Source organism: Daphnia pulicaria, chromosome 8 (genome assembly GCF_021234035.1).
Source record: "Daphnia pulicaria isolate SC F1-1A chromosome 8, SC_F0-13Bv2, whole genome shotgun sequence".
Classification (NCBI taxonomy): Eukaryota; Metazoa; Arthropoda; class Branchiopoda; order Diplostraca; family Daphniidae; genus Daphnia; species Daphnia pulicaria.
The window spans coordinates 15,471,020-15,483,303 of NC_060920.1; the positions used below are offsets into that span (position 1 = coordinate 15,471,020).

General features: G+C 40.4%; 1 protein-coding gene across 3 annotated transcripts; it reads left to right on the top strand.

Annotated features, from left to right (window-relative positions):
• Positions 1 to 271: 271 nt before the first annotated feature.
• LOC124312643 (glutamate receptor ionotropic, kainate 3-like) lies at positions 272 to 4,827 on the top strand. 3 transcript variants are annotated; one of them, XM_046777131.1, is made up of 11 exons: positions 272 to 1,040; positions 1,199 to 1,375; positions 1,730 to 2,381; positions 2,525 to 2,628; positions 2,719 to 2,809; positions 2,870 to 3,028; positions 3,102 to 3,599; positions 3,689 to 3,722; positions 3,808 to 3,896; positions 3,972 to 4,120; positions 4,472 to 4,827. In XM_046777131.1, the coding sequence occupies exons 3-11, from the start codon at positions 2,298 to 2,300 to the stop codon at positions 4,710 to 4,712; spliced, it is 1,449 nt and encodes a 482-aa protein (XP_046633087.1). In that variant the 5' UTR covers positions 272 to 1,040; positions 1,199 to 1,375; positions 1,730 to 2,297; the 3' UTR covers positions 4,713 to 4,827. The 3 variants fall into 3 exon arrangements, with proteins under 3 accessions (XP_046633087.1, XP_046633088.1, XP_046633086.1); XM_046777132.1 differs by lacking the exons at positions 272 to 1,040; positions 1,199 to 1,375 and having other exon boundaries at positions 2,295 to 2,628; positions 3,102 to 3,300; positions 3,382 to 3,599; XM_046777130.1 differs by lacking the exons at positions 272 to 1,040; positions 1,199 to 1,375 and having other exon boundaries at positions 2,295 to 2,628.
• The last annotated feature ends 7,457 nt before the right edge of the window (positions 4,828 to 12,284 follow it).

A 12,284-nucleotide genomic window follows, 5' to 3' on the forward strand; every position in this document is an offset into this window, starting at 1 on the left:
GAGTCAGAGTAAAGTGTGTTTTGTGGCTTAATGACGGGGCCTTATCGTGATGTGGCGCGTCGATTTCCCCCCCAGTCCCGTCAATCGTCGTAGATTTTTGCCACCTCATTCTCCAATTCTTGAATCTCTTGTGGCATCATTTGCCAGCCATCAGTGACGGGTGAATAGAGAGGACGGGCGAGATGTTTATCTCCGCAGCAGCACGTACCTTTCCTAAGCAAACATTCAGCACGACCGGTGGCCTATAAATAAATAGAGGGAACCCTTGGCCATTTGTTTATTGGTTAATGCGTATTCCCTCCTTTCTTTTTCTTCCTTTCCCTATTACTGGCGTCGCTGTTCACTTCATCAAGCCTTAGACATCAATTGCAGTCCAGAATTAAGCTCACGATACTGCAGTCTTATTTGGCCTCGATGCAATCATCCAACCGATCAATCAATCACTCTTCAACCGGTAGACGTCGCACTCGCAGAGCTTAAAATCTATGTAAACGTTGGCCTGACAGCTGATAAGAGAACACACAAGAGAAGGTGGGAAAAGGTGCAGGCTGTTGGCATTCTTTGCATAGTGCAATTGTGTGTGTGCACTGCAGCACAAATGGCAGCACAGCTCTATCGTGAGCTATGTTTTAGCGCATCTGCTTGGCCGTCTGATATTTGCCGCGATGCGGTTGACGTAAATAGCATCAGCGCGTGTGCACATGTCATCCACCGAGTCGTACGTCCCAACAATATCGAACCGGAAACGTTCATTATCGGACGGACGGACGCCACTGATGGATTCCACTGAGCTTCATTATGTTCGCGGTTGGCCATCCGTCCAGCAGTTGCTCACGCTCTGCGGTTAAGGCAACATTGAAGCCGTCGCCGGACATCGCCAGGAGTTTCTCGGAAAAAAAAAAGAAAAAAACCCCGTCGAAGCCGTTCCTCAATGCCACCACGACGACCGCCCCCTTGCCGCACAGTTTTAATGTTCTGTCTCGCCGCATGCCGCGTGATGGATACAGCAGCAGCCTATGGAAGCCTTGGAAAACAACTTGGTAAATTACATTAACCACCAGCGAAGAAGAGAGAGAGAGAGACCTGCTCTCCTTTTCCTCTCTGGTCAGGTTATTTGGTTTTTTGGCAACGTTGGTAATTCCTTAACATCTTTTTTTATTTTTATTTTTCATCTTTGAATTCCTCCACCGGTGGGAAGCTCTCGTTCACGACGACGAACTCGACCTGCTCCAACCGAGAAGCCACGACGAGTTATGGATGACCAACCTGCTCGATGATGCTCGACACCTCCGATGTCCATCATCAATTAGCTTCACGACGTTCCGGATGTCGGCGGCTATCATTACCGCCGATGACATTGTGCAACACGATCTGGGTATACACCGACGTACCACTTTGTGAATTGGCTTAGACTAGGTAACACCGTAGAGGTCCATACCGCAACCGCATCAGCATACGTGCCTCTTTTTTGATCGGCGAGGCTATTTGACTCGGATCGTGACACGGTGCGATGGCAGACGGTGGGATGCCCATTTCAAAGATAAGCGCATCTCGTGATGCTGGCCTCCTTTTTTATAGGACTATTGTAAAAAAGAGATGGCATCAAACGAGTGTTTGTTTCCCTCTTCTTTTCTTTCTTCTTTGTGTGTGGCAGCGTCTTCTCTCTCTCTCCGCCATCCAGGCAAATTGTATCGTTAAATTCTTGTATTAAAACACTTGCCGCTCGCAGCTGGAGGTCGGAGATTATTCGACGGTTTGGTGTTGGCGGCAACTGGATGCCGGGTCGCTCATGCCCTCCAACCCCTACTGTCGTCAACGATGCCGCTTCTAAGCCTGGATTTCATACCTTGCCCATCCAACGAAGCAGCAGCAGCAGCACCTGGTGGGCTGGAAATTGAACGTTTGAAGCTTTACCGTCTCAATGCAAGTTCTTATTACAACTATATGGCATCACCTACCCCCTTTTTTATTTTGTAATTATATAATTTCATTTTGAATTACTCCCACTCAACGGCATTTGTGGCGAAGGAGGCCAGCCGGGATTACTGTGGCCTCTACGTGTTCAACAAATGGCTGGAACATCGCATCTGCTCCTCGTCAATGGATGCCGACTCCCGCCGTCTATTGCTGGACAATGAGACGCCATTCAAGCAAGCGATTCACTTCATTTCTAGTTTTTTTTTTTTCCAACGACCTTCCTGTTCGTCTTCTTTATTTGACTCTTTTTCACGGACGACAGCGTTAGTAGGGAACTGCAGGACTGTTCCAAATTAGATGATCTTCAGTGGACTCGATCTATGCGTCCATTCAGGCTCGAGTTGGCTGAAGGTGTTAGCCGGCAACAGTTTAACGGGAACAAGTTGCGGTTGGCGTCGCTGGAAGTATATAAATTAAAACGCTTCAATGACACGATCAAGACTCCATGACCAATCAATATAATCCATGCCCATTTTTTTTTTTTTTTTTTTTTATTATTATTATTATTTTTTATATATATTTTGTCTCGCTGCGTTTTGGAAAGCAGCGACCGCCATTTGTGATTTTTGAACGCTCGAATGGAACGGTAACCGGATTCAAAGGGTACTGCTATGAAATCCTTCACGCCCTTCAAAAGATCTACAACTTCACGTACTTTTTGAAACTTTGTCGTTATTAAAAAATAATTTCAGTAAAATGTTACTTATATTTTTTATCCGATTTTTTTGCACCTATTTTCAGTTATGAAGTTGAAGAGCCCAGTGATAACACTTACGGGACAATAACAGCGAACGGCAGTTGGAACGGGATGATTGGAATGATAATCGAACACGTGAATGATTTCCTTTTATAGATTTTATCCTAGTTTAGCATATTGACGATGCTGTGATAGATTGTCGACATTGGCGTGGGTCCCTTTTCCGTCACTCATTCCCGATCTAAAACCATCGACTTCTCCGTCGCATTTCACGAAGAACCTACAGCTATACTGATTCCGCCACCAGCGGAAGACAACCGTTTGTTGGCTTGCATAAAACCTTTTCGTTTAGAGGTTGTTCAACCATTCATGTCTTTTTTTGTTATTATTTCCTCTACGTTTAAAAAAAATTGTATTATTAAAACAGGTTTGGCTTTCCTTACTATTGTTTGCCCTTCTTCTACCCATAGTCCTGTGGAAGGACTTGACATTTGTATGGAAAACCTACCAGAAAGCCGCAGTCACTCACAGTCAAATCTCGCCAGTGAAGCCAAATGTTTTCCAGGAAAAAAGCCCGGCTCTAGCGAAGCAATATTTCTTTATTTTAGGAGTTCTAATTGGACAATGTATTGCTTCATTTGTCAGTTTAAGACTGCCTTTTTTGGTCAGAGATGTTAAAAGCAGTTTGTCTCTTTATGATGATCTAGCTGGACAAAAGTTGTCCTCAATCGGATTTTCACCTCGTTTACTCGGAGCATTTTGGTGTTTGAGTGCCGTGGTGTTTGCCAGCGCCTACGTTGGAATTCTCGTCGGTTTTCTAAGCTTTCCCAGATTATCGCCCATCATTGGTAAACTTGAAGAGCTCCCCGGATCAAAACTCGGATGGGGAGTGCATCGAGGAACGGCTCTCGAAACGCTCTTTACTGTACTACACTGATTATATTCCATTCCTATAATAATTTGATGCGTACGTGTAGCGTCACATAAAACAGCTTTGTATGATATATCCTTTAGGAGGCCACAACTGGAGTTTACAAAACTATTGGAGGTAAGACACTCAACATTTTTCCATGTGAATTTTTAATACTAAGAAAATGTGGCTTTTAACCATTATCCCTATACTTTTCTTCTAGAAGGCCTTTTGAAACAACAAGGGGCTTTAGTCGACGCTAACGCTGACGGTGTTCAACGTGTGACCAATGGAAGCTATGCTTTCATAAAAGTAATTGCCCAGTTTTTACTTATTTATTTATTTTTAGCTTGGCAATAGCTGATGCCCTCTATTTTGAGTACACAGGAAAAATCGTACCTGCAGTTTGCTGTTGGAGAGGACTATGCTAGATCGGGAACCTGCCGTCTTAGTATTGCTAAGCAGGAGTTTTTTAAAGTGAATTTCGCGTTCGCCCTGCCCACGGATAGTCCGCTCAAACACCTATTGGATAAAAAGTAAGGTCTATCTATATAAGGCACTCCCGCTTCCCATAACTGCCCGTGCATGTTATCCACCCTTTAGGAAAAACTGAATCGTTAACCGTGATATACCTTAGTTTAGCCACAGTATCAACTAGTTTGGGAGTAACCATTTGTTACTGATGCAGAGTTGATCATGTCTGAAGGGTGAGCTATATTCAACACTCCTATAAGAGCGTGAACCTTATTTATTGGGCTAGAGAGGCGGAGGTCCGAGACGTATTTTTATTGCCTGTTCACGAGAGTGTATTCCTTGAATATTTTTCTTTAAAATGTTGCTTTATATGATAATCGTGATGACTGAAACGCGATATTTTAATTTTGCAGGATCCTGCAGTTGATAGAAACAGGTCTTGGCGAGTATTGGAAGAAACTATATTGGCCACCATCGAGTAGAAAATGCGATGACGTCAACCGATCTGGAGGGGCTATTAAAAGTCTCAACCTAAAGGATTTACAAGGCGCTTTTGTCATATTAGCTTTAGGTTCTGGATTGGCGTCCGCCATATTTGTTGCAGAGAGAATTATCGCTCAGTCCCTAATTTCTCGTATCAGACCATTTATCTAACATTTAAATCAGTGTTTTGCAATCACTCTTAACAACGAAAACCATTCAAAATGAAATTTTTCTTTAATCATATGCATGTTTCATCTTAAGAAAATACACTTGTGGGAAGGTTGCATTTCAGTATTTATTGTTTTGCCTATTGGACATGCGAATAAATTTAGTTCGCTCAGTCAATAATTTCCGTGGTGTCCCATTTCCGTTTAACCAGTTTAACATGATTTAACAAGCTCTGATTTAACCTTGCATGTTCACTTGTCTATCATTTCTATAGGGTATTGTTCCTAATTCGGGACACTTTTTGGCTATTGCCGTTTCGCATGCTTTAGTATAGGCCGAACACCTTCCTAAGTCGGGACACTGATAAAAAGTATGGGACAAAGAAACCAAATGCGGGACAGTCGCCAGCGCCATCTACCGTTGGTGCTGAGCAACAACCACTTTTTAAAAGTAATGAAAACAGATAATCAAAACACACGATTGGTCTTACGGATAGCATGTTAACCTACCAATCTAGCATATAGACGGTTAAAGTTCGACTCCCTTCACATCTAAAAGTGTCTTTATATGAATAAACGTTAACCAACATTTTTTACTGTCAGCATCCCTCTTATTCCGAATTGCACAACTATTGTCAATGGTATTACACAAGAGATCGACACAAGAGATCGACAGTGTTTCATGGCACGTTGGATTTCATGGAGCACAGTAAGAATACCCGTAAAATTATTTGATCCTACGATTTGCATCATACATTAAAGAGATCACCCCACTCTTGTATGTTCCCATGGCACAGTGAATAAGTTGCTGCCTAGGATTCGGTTTATCTTTCTTGGTCGTTGGTTCGAATCTCAGGTGAGACATTTTTTGAAATATTTCGAATATCGCCTCAGGGCTGTCCCGAATTTATAGCACAGTAAGGATACCCGTAAAATTAATTCTGCGTGTTCTATCCTACAATTTGCATCATACATTGAAAAGATCGCCCTAATCTTCAACATTCCCATGGCACAGTGGATAAGTGGCTGCCTGGAAATCGGATTATCTTTCTTGGTCGTTGTTTCGAATCTCAGGTGAGACATTTTTTGAAATATTTCGAATATCGCCTCAGGGCTGTCCCGAATTTATAGCACAGTAAGGATACCCGTAAAATTAATTCTGCGTGTTATAACACACGATTTGCATCATACATTGAAAAGATCGCCCTAATCTTCAATATTCCCATGGCACAGTGGATAAGTGGCTGCCTGGAAATCGGATTATCTTTCTTGGTCGTTGTTTCGAATCTCAGGTGAGACATTTTTTGAAATATTTCGAATATCGCCTCAGGGCTGTCCCGAATTTATAGCACAGTAAGGATACCCGTAAAATTAATTCTGCGTGTTCTATCCTACAATTTGCATCATACATTGAAGAGATCGCCCAATTCTTGTATGTTCCCATGGCTCAGTGGATAAGTGGCTGCCTGGGAATCGGATTATCTCTCTTGGTCGTTGGTTCGAATCTCGGGTAAGGCATTTTTTAAAATATTTCGAATATCGCCTCAGGGCTGTCTTGGATTCTGAAAGAATTCGTCTGTCTGTTGTGTTCGTTTGTGTGTTTGTGCTAGTGTTTAGTTCTTTAAGTTTATAATGAAGTTCAGTGAAGAAAGTATGAAAGATGCAATCGATGATGTCCATAATGGAATGTCGATCAGAGCAGCTGCAGAAAAGAATCAAGTTGCCAAAACCACTCTATGTAATAGACTGAATTCTAACGGTGAAACCCCTGTTCGAGGTAGGCCTACCATTCTTCCTTTGAATGAAGAAAAATTGCTTGTGAATTGGGTTCTTCGAAGGGCAGTTATTTGCTGCCCTCTTACAAGAAGGGAACTTCTTGACACTGTACAGCGTATTTATTGCAAAATTGATGCGAATACCTCCTTCAAGAATAACCGGCCTTCAATGAAGTGGGTAGATACACTGAAAGCTCGTCATAATCTGTCCCTGAGGAGGTCTGAAGATCTTGATGGAGGGAGAACAAGGGTGATTACGTTGCTATATATTGAAATTTAGTTTTAGTTATAATGTTTTTGTTACTTCTTATTGTTAACAGGTGACGGAGGGAGATATAAAAGATTGGTATACGGGACTGGAATCCTTTTTGGAGGACGAAAATTGCCCGGAAATCTTACAGCAACCTTCTCGTTTGTTCAACGCTGATGAAATAGGGATTCAATTGGAACCTAATCCTAAAAGCGTGAAACTTCTCGTACCCAAGGGAATCGACGACGTTTTCATTGTGAAACGAAGAAATTCAAAACGATCGGTCACAGTAAGATATATATTTGAAAAGATGTAGAGAAACGTATTAACACTTCAAAATTAAGGTAATGGGAACATTCAGTGCAGCAGGTGTCAGTTTGCCCCCTTTTTTTGTTTTCCCATACGAAAGGGTACCTATGGCGGTGAAGAACTCAATTCCTTCTGGTAAAATAACGATTAACATTAAGCTCATTAGATTCCAATTATGTAACCCTTGACATACTTTTTACTAGGATGGGCATATGGAAACACGAAAAAGGGTTGGATGACTCAAGAGATCTTTCTTGTTTACCTGAGAGAGCAATTTTATCCATTCGTAAAGGACCTTCCTGGAATTGCTTTCCCAGTTTTGCTGTTAGTTGATGGAGCAAGCAGCCACATTTCATTGGAAGTCTCTGGTATCAATGAAAGATTGAAAGTTTTTTTTAAACAATTAAATAACGATTAAATAATGCTTCATTGATAGAATTCTGTAGGGAAAAGGAAATAATCCTCTATTCCCTTCTAGCCAATTCCACTCACATAATCCAACCAGCTGACGTGGGAATATTTGGTCCTTTAAAAAAAAAATGGTTCCACGAGTCCAGGCAATGGTACACTGAAACAAATAAGCCTGTTGATATGTATAACATTGCAAAGGTAAAATATTACATTCTACATAATTTTTCAATAATAAACATATCGTTTTCGTTAGGTTTTCAAGCGAGCCTGGGATGGAATTTCACCACAAATAGTTATCAATGCCTTTAAAGCTTGCGGAATATACCCATTCGATGCTGATGTGGTCGAGTACGTATTCATGTTTTGTAAATCATTGATGAAGCTAATAATAATTTAATGTTTTTTAAGTTTTTCAAAGTGCATTTCCACCAGAATATCGCTTCTTGAAGAACATGACGCTAATGTCGTTCCAGACGAAGAAAGCAACACAAATGGAGAAGTTGAGGCTGAGGTAATTTTAAAACTATAGTTATGGTGACATGTAATTTTGACATGAAAATTGGGTCTCAGATTACTCCAGAAAAAACCAGTTCAGGCGATTCCAACATTATTTCCAAAGAGAACCTGGATTCCTCTAATATTGCGTTTAGGGCTTTCCAGGATATCATGCCTGCCATTGCCAGAGCCCATGTTGAATCGACTATTCCATTGTCCTTGTTGCAAGAGTTTAGGAGTGCAGAAAGGTGTGGAGGAATATGGAAGGGAGAGGTGATTCATACGTCCCTCTTTAAATACTGGAAAGGATCGCATGTTGAAAAACAAGACAGATCATCCAAAGTGGCCCAAACCATTCCAGCCTTACCTAATCCTATAACTCCGTTACTTCGCAAAGGATTTCAAATGAATTCCCTTACTTCAAAAGATTGTGTAAGTATTTAATTACATTAATCCAATTTACCAGTTAAATATTATACTTTATCTTATGAAATGTTGAATAGTTGGATCTACTCCGAAAGCGAAAGCTTGGCGCAAAGGAGAAAAAGACCAAGATCAATCCTTCAGAAAAAAATGATGTTTCTGAATCAAGAGACGAGATTTGTGATTTGGAAGAGCCCTCAGTGGTCCCAAGTGATGGACATGGAGAAATAATACCCATTCCTACACAAGTTTCTTCTCAAGATCCCCCACAGGAAAATTCACAAGTTACAGGTTTGTGAACAAAACAGATTTATTTGCCATAATGAAATATTGACTCGTCATGTTGCATTACTAGATGACAACGTACAACAGATTTCTCCTCTGCCTGGCATAGATTGGGTTTGCTTTATCTGCAATAAAGATTTATCGGAACCAGGTCCCAAAAAAAGGGGCAGACCACGAAAATTGGCAATAAAGACCACATCAATCTGTTGCACAATCTGCTCACATTGGTAATTTGGTTTATCGTTTCCCTTTCACTTATCGAAGTATTAATAAGTATTTTTAGGTTTCATGTAACATGTATCCCCGGAAAACTACCTGAATCGGAAATTGGATACAAATGTGTCAATTGCAATGAACAGTCTACTTCGTAATATTTATATAACTTTTCTTTTTGTAAACGATTGATTAACTTTATTATATTTTCAGGAATAGCAACGAAAATTCACAGGTCATTCACATAGACATTTTATCGGATTTCCTAGAGGAGTGTCGCCAAGAGAGAGTTCTAACCACATATGATTACATTCAACCATATGGGTAAGTCAGTCTTTTTATATCATTATGGCATCAAATCACATTGTTTTGTCATTTGTTGAAGTCTCAAAAACACAAAGAATACCTGTTACGTAAATGCTGCTCTTCAAGTACTGTTCAACATCCCCTTCTTCATGTTGGGATTGAAAATAGCGAAAGAAAGCAAGGATTCTGCTTTGTCAGAAGATCCCATCGTTGAATATTTGTGTTCTATTTTCGATGCGATGACTTCTAACCGTTGTGCTTCGTCTCGGGATTTTTTGGTGTAAGTATATGACTTAAAAACTTATGTAGGAATTGTTAATAGGTATCCCAAAGTCATATGTATATCCATAGCACATCCACACTTATTTCCACTCACATTTGATCACTATTCGAAACCAATACCACAAATACCACAGTACAATTGGTCCCCCTGGAACATCCCTGCACTATTCCAGTAAGATGTCTATCCTTGCAATTCATACCTGTCTTTCTTTTTAATGGTACAAATCTTTCTTTTACACAGGAATCCATTCTATACCGAACTCCTCGACGAATTACCAACTCTTGAAAATTCACATTCTCTGTTTCACTTTGGAGTTCAAGGGGATGCTGGAGAGCTGCTTTACTTTTTGCTGTCCCGAATTAGGAATCGTGACACGCTATTGATGAGAGATCCACAGACAGTAAATCCTGTACAACAACATTTGGAAGGGAGAATTATCAAGATAATTCAATGTGTTCAGTAATTTTACAAACATTTTTATCATTAAAACAAATAGATAATTTTTCTTCAATACGACCATAGGTGCCCATCAATTTACGTCGACGAAATACAAGATGATCTCTTCGTTTTCCCTCTTATCACTTCAAATCCTGTTGGTGTGGCAGTCGATTTTATGGACCTTCTCAATGAGAGCTTTCAGACTGAAGAACCGAAATCATGTGCCTGTGGATCTTTAAGGAGTCGCGTAAAAAAACAATTTTACACTGTTCCAGAGTAAGGAAAAATAATAAGAATGCTAATCCAATGTTCTTAATCTTGAATATCCTTTTAGAACAATAATTTTTCAGGTCCTACATAGCAATTTGAACACAGTTAAAAATCCCCCTGCGAATCTGGACATCAATCCATGGAACTGCAATCCTGAGCTTGAAAATATGCCACATTATTCCCTGAAATCCATGATAAGGCACATAGGAAACTCTGCAAGTGGAGGTAATTTTAGGAAATGTAAACTATCACGAGGAAATATTGTAAGCAAATTAAATTTTTCAGGCCACTACGTTTCTTATATAACGGACCGAAATGGACAAAACAAGTGGAGCTGCTTCGATGACAGCAATGTTTCACTCGTTAAAAACAATATTGTCAATGATGATCCACTTCAACAAACCGTTGTGTTCGTTTACGTGAGGGACGACATCAATGACCATTGAAAATACATCATTTTGTCAATTAGCGCGTTGATTTCATTATTACATTAATTATTTGATTTGCATTAGCAAACATTGAAAACATTCATCATCCAAAAATGACTCATTAAGAGTAATATATAAATTCGGGAGAGCCCTGAGGTGATTTTGGAAATAATAAAAAATGCCTTTCCCGAGATTCGAACCTACATCCGAGGAAGATAATCCGAAAGATAATCCGATTCCCAGGCAGCCCCTTATCCACTGAGCCATGGGAATATACAAGAATTGGGCGATCTCTTCAATGTATGATGCAAATCGTAGGATATAACACGCAGAATTAATTTTACGGGTATCCTTACTGTGCTATAAATTCGGGACAGCCCTGAGGCAATATTCGAAATATTTCAAAAAATGCATTACCCGAGATTCGAACCAACGACCAAGAAAGATAATCTGATTCCCAGGCAGCCACTTTATCCACTGAGCCATGTGAACATACAAGAATTGGGCGATCTCTTCAATGTATGATGCAAATTGTAGGATAGAACACGCAGAATTAATTTTACGGGTATCCTTACTGTGCTATAAATTCGGGACAGCCCTGAGGCAATATTCGAAATATTTCAAAAAATGCATTACCCGAGATTCGAACCAACGACCAAGAAAGATAATCCGATTCCCAGGCAGCCACTTTATCCACTGAGCCATGTGAACATACAAGAATTGGGCGATCTCTTCAATGTATGATGCAAATTGTAGGATAGAACACGCAGAATTAATTTTACGGGTATCCTTACTGTGCTATAAATTCGGGACAGCCCTGAGGCAATATTCGAAATATTTCAAAAAATGCATTACCCGAGATTCGAACCAACGACCAAGAAAGATAATCCGATTCCCAGGCAGCCACTTTATCCACTGAGCCATGTGAACATACAAGAATTGGGCGATCTCTTCAATGTATGATGCAAATTGTAGGATAGAACACGCAGAATTAATTTTACGGGTATCCTTACTGTGCTATAAATTCGGGACAGCCCTGAGGCAATATTCGAAATATTTCAAAAAATGCATTACCCGAGATTCGAACCAACGACCAAGAAAGATAATCCGATTCCCAGGCAGCCACTTTATCCACTGAGCCATGTGAACATACAAGAATAGGGCGATCTCTTCAATGTATGATGCAAATTGTAGGATAGAACACGCAGAATTAATTTTACGGGTATCCTTACTGTGCTATAAATTCGGGACAGCCCTGAGGCGATATTCGAAATATCTCAAAAAACGCCTTACCCGAGATTCGAACCAACGACCAAGAAAGATAATCCGATTCCCAGGTAACCGCTTTATCCACTGAGCCATGGGAACATACAAGAATAGGGCGATCTCTTCAATGTATGATGCAAATTGTAGGATAGAACTCGCAGAATTAATTTTACGGGTATCCTTACTGTGCTATAAATTCGGGACAGCCCTGAGGCGATATTCGAAATATTTCAAAAAATGCCTTACCAGAGATTCGAACCAACGACCAAGATATATAATCTGATTCCCAGGCAGCCACTTTATCCACTGAGCCATGGGAACATACAAGATTTGGGCGATCTCTTCAATGTATGATGCAAATCGTGTGATATAACACGCAGAATTAATTTTACGGGTATCCTTACTGTGCTATAAATTCGGGACA